The sequence below is a fragment of the Argiope bruennichi genome, chromosome 5 (genome assembly GCF_947563725.1).
Source record: "Argiope bruennichi chromosome 5, qqArgBrue1.1, whole genome shotgun sequence".
Taxonomy (NCBI): domain Eukaryota; kingdom Metazoa; phylum Arthropoda; class Arachnida; order Araneae; family Araneidae; genus Argiope; species Argiope bruennichi.
In genome coordinates, this window is record NC_079155.1 from 30,853,535 (window position 1) to 30,870,717 (window position 17,183).

A 17,183-nucleotide genomic window follows, 5' to 3' on the forward strand; every position below is an offset into this window, starting at 1 on the left:
CATGCTAAATCTGACTTTGAGAATCAAATATCCTTCCCCTGGCATAGCGCGCAAGTTTCGAGAAGGGAGTGGGAGCCAGTTCAGGTGTCATCCCCGTCGTCTGACCCGGGTTCAAAATTACGGAATCCGTCCCAAAAATAGTTAAAAAGGGATATTAATTTAACTAAATTTAACTTCTCATCTTTTTTAAAGGCGGGAAAAAGATCGACGCCGGCCTTCTGTGGTGATGCGTAACAGCAAAGTCCCAAAAGTACCGATCTTTCCGTTGACCACCGACATCGTGAAACGAAGGAGAGATTTCACTTGGAGAAAGGTAAGGCAGCCATTTACTTTCTTTCATATCTGTATACATTGTCTAAGGTTTATCAAAATTTCTCTTCAAATATTGCCTGCCAAAGCGTTTTTGTATATTCTCTATCAAATGTTTTATCCTCTCGCCCCGCAGAAACCAAACTTTTACGCAGAATTACATTTTTAATGACAAAAATCACACTAAATCATAACAAGGTCATACCAAATTTCATTCATTTATTTATTTAAATCTTTGCGTTTCTGAGTTATCGTGTTTATATGCAATATTAAATATGTATTTTGGACGCATTTTTACTGCGCGTCAGAAACCAAAATTTGACAAAGAATTGCTGTAGTCACAAGAAAATTAACCAAGTTTTATGCATTTAAGTATTCGTGTTTTCTAATAATCGCGTTTACGTGCTTGAGAAAGTATAAACCGACAGACGGCCAAACCTTTGATGTAATCAGTTCAAAATTGTAGTGGTTTAGAAATTCGAAATCGGAATTTTAACGAATCTCAGTTTTCTAGACCTTCCTGAGACCGAAAAATAATTTTTTCATTGATATATGTTTGTGAACACAGCTATTCGAAAACGATTTGAGTTAGCTGTATGAAAATTGGTATATATACTTTACAAGACATTTGCATATTTCTTTCAAATTTTGAACAAAATCCATCAGAAAATGTTTGTTTACCCGACTGTAACAATGTAGATAAACACAATAAAAAAAAAATATTAGAGAAAAATGAATGAAATTCAGTATGCAAGTTTAGCTTGTAAAATGCAGTTTCTTATTAAATTTTGAGCCAAATTCGTCAAATTAGTTATATTTACGTTGCGCTTAAAGTTTAATTAGATTAAATTTAATTTCAAAGCCAGGACTATTTGGGACAGATCGAGTATTCTTCTAGTGAACCGCGATGTATGATGAGGACAGCATCGCATCTGCCATTTCTTCTCCAAACTTCCGCACCATACCAGCAGAAGTCATTGTATTTAATATGTATCGGGCCCCCTTACCCAGTGAGTCTATGGTGAAATCGGGTATGAACCCGGAATTCTTTGGATCCGGATCCGGGGTCTTATTACCAAACCACCATTACCCTCCCCCCGTTTGTAAAAGGATTAATAGTCTGTTTGTCGGTATTTCGAATGTTTGTAATCTCAGTAACTCAAATCGATAAAGCAATAAATGAAATAAATGAAATTCGGTAAGTGAACTCGGGAACTTTAATCGTAGTTCTAAATAAAATTTTGATTTTAATCGGTTAAGACTTGATAGATTAGATAAAAAGGCTAAATTCCCACCAAGGACCTATATTTGCAACTATTGTTTGCCAGTGCCAATCTGGGCATTTGTGGCTTTAACCACGAGTCTAATTTTGTACTGGAGGGATAACACCTATATTAGATAACATACGAGAAAGTTTGGAGGAAACCATTGCCATTGGCTACCTTTATCAATAAATATTTTCGGCAATGATGTTTTCCCGCCATTTGCACCTTACTCGTACCTTGAAAAATTTATTGGTATGATAATAATACTGCATTTAAAGTATTCTGCTTTTTAACTTAGTACTAAAATTATGCTTTTAAAAATTGTTTTCGTAAATATTTTGCCCTTAGTATGTAAGCTTTGTAATCCTAAAGCTTAAGCTTTGTAACCAACTTTGTAATCCTAATACTTAAATGCGAAATTTCAATTAAGTTGGAGACCGACTGATATCTGTTCCATTTAATATCATTTTTTTTTCTTTTTGCAACTGGTCTTGATAAATGTACTTCAAATATGGTGACATTAGCTTTTCTTTTTACTCTTTCTCTTTCTATTTTAGATTCTTTCTTTATTCTATAAAAAAACTTAAGGTTGAAATCTACTTTAGTGCGTTCCATTTTATTGCTGACGAAGTCGAGTTTCCAATGCCAGAATGCAAGATAAAGCACGACTGCTAAGGTAAAAAAATGCAATTGAAGCAGTTACCTAAGCGAAATTCTTCTTGATTATTTGGACTGCCAATTTGGCGAAAAATTAAAAGGGGACATTGAAATAGATTTCAACCAAATCTAATTCTTTTAGTTAGGGGATGATTTAATATTTTCTTGCCAAATTTTTTCTTTCTTTCTGAAGGCCGCCTTGGAAAGTTATGTGCAGAGCATACTGGATGTGTCACACTTCAGAAATCTCCCAGAAACTGTAAGTAATTAAATCTATCTTGTAATTTTATTTACGTAAGTCATTTATATTTCGTATCGATATTGAAGTTTGCTTAAAGTGAGCAAAGATTTTTTTTTTCAAAGTACAATTTTCTGCTAATTTTTAGGCGACAAAATCAATTCCGGGCAGAGATTCTTTGTCTACTGGCATTTTGTTTTCTCTTTTCCAATGAATTTTGATATCTTAAAAATTAATACTTAAAAAGACTTCCATATTATTTATTTGTTTTTAAAACGCTGATAGTTTTTATATTAAGAGAATGTGTCTTTTCATATTTTGGTTTTATTTTTCGTTTCTTCGAATTAATCGGTTTTCTCTTCTTGCTGTAACCCACAGGGGGGCACCTCGGAAAGAGGATGAGATGCTTCCGGTATGGTGGTTGAATCTTGCCACCCTGGAGGGTACACAAAAAGGTGGGGGATCTGGCCCCTCCCATCGATGACGGGGTGTACTTCCTTCGGGAAGGGTTGTACCGTGGCCGGTGATGGCCATTAGGATTCAACCACAGTTCCCGCCAGTGTTGTTGTTGCGGCGGTCCGGTCATTCAGTATTTTTTATCCGTGTGCCTTCGGGCTGTTCGGAGAGTCAGTGATATAACTTCTCTTGCTGCCTCCGCCCTTAAAAGAGTGCATCCCACAAATTGAGGTTCAATAGTATAGAATAGGTTCTAAAAATATGCTGATTAGATGTCCCTGAATTATATACGATTAAAAAGCCATCACATATAAGTTGTTTCTTCCCTGTCGAAGCACCCTGGGTAATTTGAATGACCGGTGTTTCTATAGTATAGAGACGGGGACTGAGATTGCATTTTAAGGCCCTTCCTGGCAAGGATACAGTTCCTCCGGAAGGAGGTTAGTACTGTCATTGAAGAGGAAATAACTTGATTCTACAACTTTGCTATACCCACCAGGAAAGCGAGAACTAAACCTGGCAATTTCTTATTCCTATATCTGAGGTGCATCCTCCCATGTGACTATTAAACAGCCAAAAATGTTTAACTGTTTTTATGAGTTATTATCATTAAGCATTTTCTCACTTCTTAAGAGGGACATAAATTGAAAGGCAACTATCAATCCCCCAATTAAGGAAACTCTAGCAAAGATATATCACTATAGAAATATAATGTTCTTCTTAGAAAAAATATATTGAAGTAGAATTAGTATTTTTATATATTATTTAAAGTTTAAAGGAAGCAATGAAAACCCTTACTTTTATCTCTTTTTTTTAAGGATTAATATATTTAGTAAACCGCTGTGCAAGCTCTATTTTAATATTAATAAAATTCTCTCTGTGTACTTTTTTGAATGCCATTAACCGTTTATTTTTTGATGGTTAAAATTTAACCAATTCAGGTCTGAGATTTAATTTTTTTTGTATGCTTTTAAACTGCTTTTTAAGAAACGAAATAGATTGTTTTTCATGGTTAAATATACCATTCATTGTTTGTTGATCAATAAAAATCTAAGAAATGGAATCGGTAAACTCTCGAGATAATATGAGGTAATAAATATTGAGCATGAAGTAGTAAATATTTCCGATACTTTATACATATAATTGCTCACATATAAGGACATCCACTTATTTAGTTGTAGTTATACAATGATTAAACTTTATAAAATCATTTAATTTTACTTTCTCGTATACGTAGCACAGAGAACGTATAATAATCGCCAAAAAAAACTCTAACTCCAGATTTTGATGAATCTTCTTTAAAACTTCCTGAAATTTAAAAACACATTTTTGGAAAATATCTGCCTGTCTGTCACAAAGATAACTATAAAACGCTTTGATATAGACATATGAAATTTCGTAAACGGTCTTCACACCCAATTTGCAGATTTCAATCAAATTTTGAATCAAATCTCTTCAGAGGAATTCCGTCTGCCAGGCTGTTCGAATATAAGTTTACGCGATAACTTCAAAACGAAGAGAGTTAGATAGAATAAGATTTGATACATATATTTAACATCTATAGAATAGACACCATACAAATTTTGAGCCAATTCCAACAACGGGTTGATTGTCTGTCGGTATGTATTTTCAGGGATGGGATTTTCAGAGTACAAGTGCAGTTTTATGCCAAATTTTTGTTTGAATCGGTTATGCAAAACATGTCTAAAACAGAAATTCCATACTGGATACTGTTTAAGCCAGGGATTAAGCCTCAAATAATTCGCCAAGGGTAACGCGACAGATTCAGTAAAAATGTTATATGCTATATTCACGCCAAAAGTTAATATTTCGTAACTATTGTACGCCAATGTCATGTGTTTTCTGGTATGACAAGCTTATTCGAGAGTTATGCGGAGAAAATTTTGGAGCCACCATTCCGGCTGGTTTATAAAGATATACAAATGTAAATGAAAAACAATGCAATACTTAATAGACTATAAAAATATACTCAGTTCAAACTACCTCATTTACAGAGCATAGAAAATTCAAATGACAGAAATCGACTTAGAATCTATGCCAAGGTCAGTAGTTTCATTTCGATCAAAACATTGATAATAGTTTGTCACACTTACTCAATGAAAGCACAGCAGTAATTAATTCATCGGATATTGCTGCTAGAATTTTATATACTCTCGGAAATCTCCTCCACTTTCTGGAAAAGAATAGAAATTTCGTTACTGAAGTCGCCAAACTTGGCACCAAAAAACTCCAAGAAATTATACTATGTTCGATTTATGAATTTCTTAATAATATGCTCAGTAAAAGTCTTGACAAATCAAAAACTCAGTTTCTACTTTTCGAGATTATTATCAGAGCTTCTGCTAGTGAGAACTGTAAAGTGGTATGACCTTTGAAACAGTATGACTGCATTTATATCCGATTCCATTTTAAGAGTAAAATGTGTGCTTATTTCGTCGTCAGGTACGAAAAAGTAAAACTAGGCACCTATATAGATAAACCGAAGAAAACTAGGCACCTATATTGAAACCATGAGGCTCATACTCTTTTCTTTTCTTTCAGCTGGAATTTTTAGAAATCGGCCCTCTGTCCTTCGTGGAAGAACTAGGCTCCAAGAGTAAAGAGGGATTCGTGTCGAGGCGTTGCCATCGCCGTGATAATCCTTTCGGTCATCTCGGTCGGTTCTGTGGTCTACACGTGTGTCCATTTTGGAAGAAACGGTAATCTAATCTTATAACTTTAAACGAGAAATTCTCGTACCTATATACATTTATTTATTTCATGTATCTCGGAAACGGCTCTAACTATTTGGATCAAATTTTTTATTTAGATAAGGTTTTGCTTTTTCAGTTTATTTATATGGGTGTCTTTCCAGAAAAAATGTGATTTTTTACACACCCCAATTATTTTTTATTACTAATTATTAGATCTAATTATTTAACTTCCGCTTTGAAGTGTGGGCAGGCAGTGTAGGGGTCAGAACAATATGAATGACGCGTGTGTTGCGGATCCTGCTTGCTTTTGTCGTGCTTTTTGCTTTATTTTTTTCATTTATGTATTTAATATTCAATATTTTAGCTTTTTAAATTTATCTATAAGGGTTTTCCTGAAAGAACGCGATTTTACACAAAACACACACACATTTTTTTTTATAACGAACTATTATAGCCTTTTTCTATCTGCTCTTATACTGACAATGTCATATAGCGCTATCTCGGACCCGATTTCACCATGGTAAATCTGAGTGCAAGTTAAAAAATATATGTAATGATAGATAAACTGTAAAATGAATACTGTAACATAGCAGATTGTTTCGAATAACATGTTAAACTAAGTGCATTCATGAATTTTTTTTATTTAAATGACCAGTCCACATGAAGATAAGATTGAAAAATTTCATACGTAACCAGTATGTGATTCCGGCTAAATTTCTTCACCCCCCCCCAAAAACACACACACACACACACACACACACACACACACACACACACACACACACACACACACACACACACGCAATTTTTTAGAAAAAAAGTGAACCTCAGGCTTCTAGATACCTCTCTTAATTCTATATAACTATAGACCCTTCCAGTGAATTGCTTTCATTTGATGCAATATTTTTTTCTTACCGGATGCATGATTCAAAAGTCAATAAATATTTAAGTGTAGAAAAATCATGATTCAAAGCGAAATTCGGTCATAATTATAAAAGTCATGATATAAAAAAATTCTGACAGATTCTGAGTGCATTTTCAATAGGTATAGGCAGAGCAAACTATCTCACATAAAACCAATTCGAATTTTGATGCTGAAATATTGTTGTGCACCTTGTTGATTTGATACTTTCTGATCTTCTACTGCTTCGAGCTATACTAATAAAAAACTGAAATTACATTTTTATGTATAGTATTAAAAATATAAGTTAAAAATAATGCCATTGAATTTAATTTCTTGTGTGTATTTCTTTCAGATGGTTATTTATCAAAGAAAATTTCGTGGGTTTGCTGGACCCCCGCAGTGGTCATATAGACAGCATTCTTCTCTTTGATAGGAATTTCCGAGTGGACACACGCAAGCGGAGAACTCAACGCGACAGCGGTATCTTGATACAGAATTTGAGCAGGTGTGTTGAAATATTAGACATTTTTCTCCAGGCACACATTTGTAGGGGCCATATGTTCTCCCGCTGGTATGGTGTGGAAGTTTGGAGAGGGGGGATTCCAGCTCAGGTGTTTTTCTCGTCATCTGAACGCGGTTCAAAATTACGAGGTCCGTTCTAAAATAGCCCTTGTGTTTTTTTAAAACGGGAGATTAATATAACTAAACTAAACTAATTAATTCCTAGGCACACCTGATTAACCGATAGGTAGTTTCTTTCAATTTAGTGCTTTCGAAAAGTAATGCAGTCTTTTCTGCTTTGATTAGAACCATTACTTACTTTTTCTGGCTATTCTGTAAAATTTCATTTTCTTTTATTAATAATGATGTCCAGTTTCGTGTCGTCACAATCACATGGCAAGTGCCATTGAGCAAGTTTCGAAAACATCGAATAAATTTTTTTAAAAGCTCAAATTTGAATTTAAGCATTTAGAATGAGAATCACTTCAAAAATGTTCATAAATTGGATATATTAGACATATGCATATATTAAATTTTAATGAGTTTTAGGATTTATTTTGTATGATATGCATTGTGATTTAATTTTCTTATACAATTATTTTCATCGTCATACAATCTGATCTTAACATTTTTGATAATTTTTTTTCACTTTTTTACCAAATTGATAAAAGCTTGTTTATAAAAACCTTCTCTTTTGACATTTTTTTTATTTTTGGCCTTTAATGGAATTCATAATTATTTTTAATAAATATTATGAAATTTTGTAATCAATTGTTTTCTTAGATTTACTACAGATGGAACCTGTCATTTGGAACCAAAAATGAACTGATTAAAATGCATTGTTTAATTGATATTTAAGTAGGAAAAAATATTTAAATATTACGATGCCTGTGGCAGCACGCAACTGTACAGAATTTAGTAAATTAATCCAAAATTGATAATCGAAAATTGATTAAAATTTGATTACAAAAATGTTATCTTTATAAAGATGAAAGAGGTCAACTGAAATAAAATGGTGTAACAGAAAACTTTCCACCAACATGATTATATTTCAAAGAGAATTGGTGACAATAGTTTGTAAATTTCGAGCAAATGAGGATAAATGTAATATTTTGAAAAAAATAAAAATATTTTAATTACATATATAATTAGTTCCAATACATATCTAATTTATCTTTTAACATAGTTGATCAAGACATTGCACATTGTATGTATGAAAAACTAATGGATTATTGTATTATGATAAGAAATAATTTCTTGTAAAGACATATTTAAAAATTATACTGCATTTCAAAAGACAGTATTATTATGGAAATCATCTGGTGATTGTCTTAATAGTGAATGTAATGCAACAAGTTGTATAGTGATAAACAACGCCTTAATCCAAAAAAGAAAAAAAAAATCTATGAAGTTCAAGCAACAAAAACATAGCCGAGATGTGCACAAAGAAGGAATTAAGGCACAAACAGACAGCAAATCGTTATTGAAATAATGGTAACACCACAATTGCACTCTGTACACTAGTTTGTAAGACGATAACACACCAAAGACACTATTTATTCTTGCATGAGCACTTCTCCTTTCATACCTGGCTTCAGACAGGGTATGGAATTTTTTAGAAGAATCTACAGATCTCGGTTCCTAATAGAGATAGATCCGAAATTCTTGGATTTTGGAGAAGCTCTATAACAGCATTTTGAATTTGTACACATGCTTATAACAAATGTAATTCGGAACGCTATCTTCCTGTAAATGCTTTGAAAATATGATTTTGCTACTTTATTTTAGGAAGTTGTTCTTGAAGTGCGAAAACGAGAGACAAGCCGAGTCATGGGCTCTAGAATTTCATCTGATGCTGGATCGAGGTTCCAAAGATTTTGTGCGAGCCAACCGATACGATTCCTTTGCTCCAGTCCGTCCATTTTCAGAATGCCGCTGGTGAGAAACTGATTTGCATTAATTGTAATGTTATTGGTGGACCCAGTTATAAAGTTTTCTAAAATGTTATTTGTATGAGCTTTTATATTGCATTCAATCTAGAATCTAGAATTCAATCTAGAATATGATCTCACCCCTTGCTCAGTATTGCGTATTTTGTATCTTTTTGGAAAATATTTTACGCTTGAGAAGATACTTTTTTTTTCTGTATTTAATTCAATATCGATTCAAATGTTGTACTTCTTGTAAGTATTGAATTGATATTACTGTAGCTTTAATGAGTATAGCTAGCATCTATTTTATTTAGATATCTAATAAGAGAAATCACTTCCTACACCCAGCATATAAATGTTAATTCTTCACCTTTGGTCTAAAGGAATAAAAAGCAAATATTAATTAGAAAAATGTATCAAAATTTACTAATAAGCGTTTATCAATGTAACACCAGTACTCGTTTGATTTCCCCCGACACCAAATCAGATAAAAGAATTTACTCACATCCCCAGTGTAAAACTTTCAGTGAAGGACAAAGAGTCTTTGAATGTGATAACTAAATATAATGGATAAAAATGAATGACAACGATAGGTAATCAAAAGTCGACTGCAAAAAAAAAAAAAAAAAAAAGTGCTTAGAACAGAAAATTATGTTTTTTTTTAACACTTCTTTGCTACAAATATCTAAATATACATATTAAATGCTATTTTAATCAAGATTACGAAAATAAAAGGAGATATGTACAAATCTCGTTTAGGCATTGTCTGGGATGTGTTCAAAATATCAATCATATTAGTAAACACCTTCATCAAATCTTGCAGTGTTCCAGAGTATTCAAGTGAATAACGTGACCGTGGCGCTAGACCAGAAACAATAATTTGACTTAACCTGTGATATCTGGCAGATAATATTTGTGTGAACGGCGGCTGGACGGAGAGGGAATAGACCAAGTATCTCTCTTTAGTGATAGGCACTGCATCCAAATCAAGTAGACGCACTTTGAGGGCATTTTCCACTGATTAGGCGGGAAAGAAGTGGAATAGATGCTAATAGTGATTATTCCGAACTTCACCGAAGCAATTGGGACTATGCTTTTAGTAATAGGCTCCTATGATATGCCGAAGTACCTACCATTGGATTAGGCTTGATTTACTCACGTCGAGTTAGATTTCTACTTAAATATTAATGTTAAAAACAGTATTCAAACTAAAGTCACGTTAGATATCACAGAATTATAATGGATTTATTGATATTTCCACATCTCGAATAAGCATTTGTAACATTCATAAATTTTGGACATAAAAAAATATTTTTTTATTTCCAATAATATGAATTTAATTTGAAACTCGTATAATGTTTAATATTTCCGGGGGGGGGGGTTGTATATATATGTTATGGAAAAATCTACCCGATAAGATCACTAGCTGGCGAGTTTCTTCATCTTCGACTATTCTTTGACAAATTGTTTGATGAAAAGACTGAAATCATTGAAAGAATGCATCTTCTTGATAAAGTTCAATAACGAAGATGATGGAGATTCCTTTTTGTCTCCAAATGATCAGAGTACCATTTTGGGAGAACATTTTTTTCATAAAGGACTACTTACCTTCATACCATATAGTTCTTCTGTTTCGGTTTACCATCGTATTTTTATTTTCTGATTTCCTTACCGTGCTGTTTCCATTTTCGAATGCTTCGAATGCTTTTTGAATAATTAGAGTTCAATTTTCACTCTAATTATTGCACTCATCCCATGGTTTCCAGGATAGTGGATGGGGCCACTTACTTCGAGGCGGTTGCCGATGTCCTGGACAAAGCAAAGGAAGAAATATACATCGCTGATTGGTGGCTGACTCCCGAAATCTATTTGAAAAGACCCACAATTCATGGACATTATTGGCAGCTGGACTACGTGCTCAAGAGGAAAGCTGTAAGTATGAGAAATAAGTAATTTTATGTTAGTCATTCTGAAATTGAAAAATGCAATTTTCGATTTCAAAAGTTCTTTTTTAAATGGATTTTTAATTATTCATTCCGATAGATATATTTGACGGTCAGTTTTCTGTTATTTATGAATATGAAGTTCAGCTTTCATGTGTACAGTTTTTAATGACTTAATAAAACAATATCTTAAAAATATATATCATATTTGGTATATTTTTACAATATTGATATTCGTCTTATAAAGTCACGGGTTTATTAAATTTCTTCGTAATTAAAGTTCAGACGAACTGTGTATTGAAATATGTCGTGGTCTGTATAAAAATAATTCTATACAGTGGATAATGGGTCAAAGTCACTCTCTCATATGAATGGGCAAATAAGGTTATCATCTCACATACTGCTTAAATCATTATCCTTAAAAAAGAGTTTGTTGCCTTGTGGACAGTTTTTTTTATACACCAAAATGCGTTTAAAAATGGAAATAAAAGAGTTTGATAGGAACAGTTTTAAAAAAAAATACATATGCATTATTAACGAAGAAAAGTTTTTTTATTTTAATCATTTTCCAATATCTAGTCTTTAATTTACAATTCATTATCATGCAGGATTCCGAACTTTATAGCGTAACTAGACTCAAAATCTCTTTTTAGTCATGATGTGTTTTATATTAATATAAATATGCATAAACTAATTTCTTCTATGAGTAAATAAGTTCTTTACATTGTAAATATTTTTTATTAATTGCTTGATAGTAATATTTCATGTAAATATAGCGCGATTAAAGTCAAAACGTCTTGCTCTATAGAGAAAATAGGCAAAAACAGTTTTTAAGAAAGTCTATCAACGAGTTTTTTTTTTCCATCTCTATGCATTAGACGGATATAAAAAATTCAGTAAATTGCAGACAACCATATCTGTTGAAAAGCTGGTATGATATTGAAGTGTTCCAAAATGAATTGTATTTTTATTTCCAATGACTGAAGTCTTTTAGCCTCTAATTAAAAATTTTTTTGAATCCTGAAACAGATTTGTCAGTTTCATCACCAGATGGCGCGACTGGTAATGTACAAAAATTTGATTAAATTAATTGAATATCTGATAAAAAGGATCTAAAACTATTAAAATGGAGTATTTTGAGAAAAATTATGCATAAAATAATAAAAATTAAGAAAAGTGGAAAATTTTTATATTGTTTTTATTTAAAACTCCTTACTTCGTTATAAGAATAAATTATATTGGTATTTGGGTGCTTATAACAAATGTTAGTATCTGTTTCACTCCTCTACGAAATTCATAATAAATATCCATCATGTTTAAAAATGAATTATTATACGATGACAGCTAAATTTTTTTTATTAAAAACTTATCATATTTTGTCCCCTATCGTTGATTTCCGTTATATATTTACATGATCCATATAATCTGAAATGCACAGTCTAAATTTAACAGTTTTACTATAAACATTCTTTTTCCACACATTGTTCTGATTAAGGATTCTAGTGCTCTTCCTTTCTGATTTATAAATATTTAAGTTTTTAAAAGTAAGATTTATAAAAATACCGCAGAAATTTATTTTATATAAAAACAACAACATAAGGTTTAAAGGTCTCGAAGACTATGCCTCGAAATTGTTGATTCAAAAAGACTATGTAAATTTCAATTTTTATGCATCTATATAAGACCATCGAAATTAGAAAACTTGATATCTTTCAGCGCGAGGGAGTACAGATATATGTGCTGTTGTACAAAGAACTCGAAGTGGCCTTGGGAATCAACAGCTACCATACCAAAAAGAAACTTAAGAGGATGCACAAAAATATCAAGGTGAGACATTTGGTGAATATTTTGAGAAAGTTTTCAAAATATTTTATCATTTCTATACATTTTAGCATAATATATACGGAGAGCCAAAATGACAGTGAGACCTTGATTCTAAGCGGCATGATTTCGAGTGGTAGAATTCTTCGATTTTTCTGGTAGATAATTGTGATTATTGGGGTAAATCTGATATAAAATGAATGATTACAGCGTGCCAATCAGTAAGTAAAACAGAAGATGCAAAGTCAGAGAAAGCCTGCTGTGGAATCTTTCAAATAGATTGAATACATTAATATTTAATATTTGTCTATAGAAGATGTTAGAGGAATAGGCAATTACAGTCGAATGTTTATGAATGAAATGTGTCACGAAATGCATACTTTCAATGGCAGTTTTCGTTCACATGTACATTTGTCTGGAAGTATCAAATTCTGTTTTCATCTTATACTGCCACTACAAGTTCCGAATGCTATAATTGAATTATAGCGCTCGAAGCTTTGGGAGGACAAATCTTTGGAGGAATCCATAGATACTCATTTTGTCGCTTTTGTTTCACTCAAAGATATGGCTGTTTAATACTAGATTTGTTCTTATATGCGCAGATATCTACCAGAAATTTTCCTAATTCCTCTATGTGGAATAATGCTTTAAGAATTGCAATGCCACATTCACTTAGGTGCCTCTTATAGTTAAGGGAGTTTTGTGACATTTTGGGATTCAAATATCTGTAAAGGAAAGGTTTTACTTTTTTTTTCAAGCTAAATATTTCTTGAAAATACAGGAATTATTGTTAAAGAATATTTATAATTAATTGCAATTTTAAATAATCCTTTCATGGCAAATGTGCTTTATTACAAAATATAATTATGCTGCTAATGTGAAAAAATAAGCGTGAACTACAAGGTAATTTATTTATATTATCTACAAATAACAGAGTACTGTTATTTGTTTCTAAGGTGTGTTTCAAATTTTTAGGGACACCATATAAAAACATAAAATCAGAATAATTTTTACCAAATATCTGTAAAAACTTCTTTGAAAAAGATGAAAAATTAAATATAATAAAAAAATCTAAAATAATTAAATGAATATCAATGCTAATAAAAGAAGAAAATAGAAAAAAAATGCCAAATTTGTGTTTCAAATTTTTAGGGACAGCTAGATGAAATGATATATAAATTCAAGTTCAATTATTGCTCATTTTCATTTACTACCAGTTGTTTTAATAATTTAAAAAGCTTATATTGAAAACGTCCACGTTAGTACTTAATTTTTTGACAAAGAAGAAATATGGCTAAAGGTAAATGGTTATCAGATCTTGAAAAAGGCCAAATAAAAGCTTATTACAACGAAAAAAAAGTCTTTGAGAAATATTGCAGCCCTCATAAAACGTTCAAAACGTGCTAAAGAAAATTATGTGAAGCAGTTAAATGGGAAATCAACTGCCATTGAAAAGCGAAGACCTAAGCCAAAGCTCAGTTATTATTAAGCCACGCAGGAGAATTATTCAGAAATGTGTAAATGGAAAATCATCAGTACGAAAAGTAACAAAAGAATTGAAACTGGGATGTTCTTACACTACTGTTTGAAGGTCAATCAAGAGCAATAAAAACATGACATATGCGAAAAAGGCTTGCAAACCACCACTTGCCAAACAACACAAATTACAACGTTTATCCTGGGCAAAGAAGGAATACATGCATTTCAAAGATGAGTGGATAGAAGTCATGTTCAGCGACGAGAAGAAGTTTAATCTAGATGGGCCAGACGGTTGGAGATATTACTGGCATAATCTAAGAAAAGAACCAGAGATTTTCTCCAAAAGGCAAATGGGCGATGGATCTGTTATCATTTAGGGAGCTTTTAACTTCAATGGTACATGCGAACTGGCATTTGTGAATGAAAAAATGGATTCTGATCGATACCAAGAAATGTTGCAAATACATTTACTTAATACAGGACCTGAAATATATGGTCCAAATTGGACTTTTCAACAGGATAATGCATCTATCCACAGCTCAAAATCAACAAAAAAGTGGCTTAGAGATAACAATGTGAAAGTTATGGATTGGCCAGCTAGAAGCCCCGATCTAAACCCCATTGAAAATCTATGGGGTCTTTTGGCAAGAACAGTTTATGAAGGAGGGCGCCAATTTGATTCGAAAATGCAACTTCAACAAGCAATAATGGATGCTTGGTATTCTCTGGATCCAACACTTCTTCAGAACCTAATATATTCCATGCCAAACAGAATATATGATGTCATCAGAAAAAATGGTGCTAATATTGAACGGTAAAAAAATTCAATTTGAAGTTTTGAAGCTTTTAATTCCACTGTCCCTAAAAATTTGAAACACAAAATTTGTGCTCCTCTTTTGTTTAGTTATTTCAAAGTTGAAATTTATTAGTTTAATCTTTATTTGTTTAATCTAAATTATCTTACAATATTTATTTTTGTTATTTATCTAACTTCTTTCAGAAATAAATGTCAAATATTTATTATTTACGCTTTTATTTTCATTTTTACTGGTGTCCCTAAAAAATTGAAACACACCTTACCACTAACTTGATATAGGCAAATAATCAAGCTAGTGAATTTCTGAAGGATTGAACTCTTTTCTGAGCGGAACAAATTATTCATTAGCAATTCTGTTTTTGTTATCGATGTATAATTAATACGTTTTTGGAATATTTATAGTTCTTGTTGTATCAAGTAGAAGAATTCCACCTTCCTAATTCATTTGAGTCAATGTATAAGAAAGATACATTTCAACAATGTATCTTTCTTATATTCTTAATAGGGACAATTGTATTTTATATTGAAATATATAGATTCTTTTAAAATATTAAATATAAAAAATCTGTTTGGTGTTTTCCCATGATTTCTCATATATATTTAAAATAAGCAGTGTTTTGTGGCGTTTTTTATCCATATGGTCTAGAACATTTAGCCAAGTTCATGAGATAAAACATATGATAAATGAGAAATATGGAGTTTTTTTTTGTTCCTGTAATCTTGGAGTACTTGAATGGCATTTACAGTAAAATGTTTGATATGTGAGAATACATTGCTTTCTTAGAGTAATTTCAATAAAAACTAATGCATTTTCACTTTATTAGGAGGGAAAAATGACATGCTAAATGTCATTCTTCGAATTCGTTTCGTTTTTGAGAAATTGTACATTATTAAAAACATATTTTTCTTATTAAAGAGAACATTATTCTTAAACATGAAGATTTATAAAATATATTTTTGAAAGGATAAAAGTTTTGGCGATTATAATACATACGTGTTGTGTATTTTGTACACAAGAAAACTGAAAGTTCCATTCAGGATTCTAACTGAAATATACCGACTGACATACATACAGATTTCTATGTTTATTTTATCAGAACGGACTACAAATGAAAAGAAACAAGTCTAAGTTTCCAACAACAATACAATATCGCAATATTTGAAACAATACAAAATCGCTTTCTTTTCGTTTTAATATGTTATAGTTCAAACATAATTAATATCCTAATAGGACAAATATTTATTCCCTAATTGCGCAAAATGTCCAACATTACTGTTATAATATCTTCACGATATTGTACGGCATTCAATGTATCGAATAACTTTTTCAGATATCGTGCAATATTTTATGCTAATTGGATACTTATCATCTTCCTCAAGGTCATCCGCCATCCCGAAGTTTCGAAAGGTGTCCTTCTCTGGGCGCATCACGAGAAACTTGTGTGCGTGGACCAAACCTATGCATTTGTTGGAGGCCTCGATCTGTGTTACGGTCGGTGGGATGATTACCAACACAGGTGACTTTTCTCATTGATCCATTTTCAAGGTCTTTATGGGTTTCTTCCGAGACCCATAAACGATAACTGCTCATCGATTACATGAATCAAAAAAGAAATCGAGAAGATCACTTGATTCTCACATTAGAGACAAAGTATGATTTATCGAGAACTTTTTCTTGTATGAAAGTTTGTCCTGACTAGTACTGTTATAATCATTATATTATAAACATTTATGGTTAACTAAAAGCGTCGAGAAATAAGGAATAGATAACAAAATTTAAAAACTTAGTTATAAAATGTTAATGTTTGAATGCTATCTGAGGGAGTTTGTATAAATCTTACCGGTGGTCACTAAAACTCCACACCACCCTTAGTTAGTCTTCATTACATGAAAGTGAGTGACTTGTAAACAGAATACGGCCTATCATTGGAATGAGGAATATCGTCCATCATTGGAACAAGGATATTTATGGCCCCACGACAGGGTATGGCCTCATATTTAATTACGTGGGAGGTAGGCAAGCATCTTTGGTAATATTTTATGGGCTTCCTCTCTTTTATACATTTATAAATATAACGTAGGCCGGGATAGCCTGGTTGGTAGAGCGTTGGATTCGCGTTCCTTCCTCGCCACCGGCCGAAGACTCCC

At 32.1% G+C, this 17,183-nt stretch overlaps 1 protein-coding gene across 1 annotated transcript in view; it reads left to right on the plus strand.

Annotated features, from left to right (window-relative positions):
- The window catches only part of LOC129968222 (phospholipase D1-like), a 69,742-nt gene that overhangs the window by 21,630 nt on the left and 30,929 nt on the right, over positions 1-17,183 (plus strand). The window contains exons 4-11 of the mRNA XM_056082075.1: positions 193-313; positions 2,425-2,490; positions 5,488-5,645; positions 6,896-7,048; positions 8,833-8,982; positions 10,742-10,907; positions 12,635-12,745; positions 16,416-16,552. Coding sequence (XP_055938050.1) covers positions 193-313; positions 2,425-2,490; positions 5,488-5,645; positions 6,896-7,048; positions 8,833-8,982; positions 10,742-10,907; positions 12,635-12,745; positions 16,416-16,552 — 1,062 coding nt within the window. The remainder of the gene's footprint in view (positions 1-192; positions 314-2,424; positions 2,491-5,487; positions 5,646-6,895; positions 7,049-8,832; positions 8,983-10,741; positions 10,908-12,634; positions 12,746-16,415; positions 16,553-17,183) is intronic.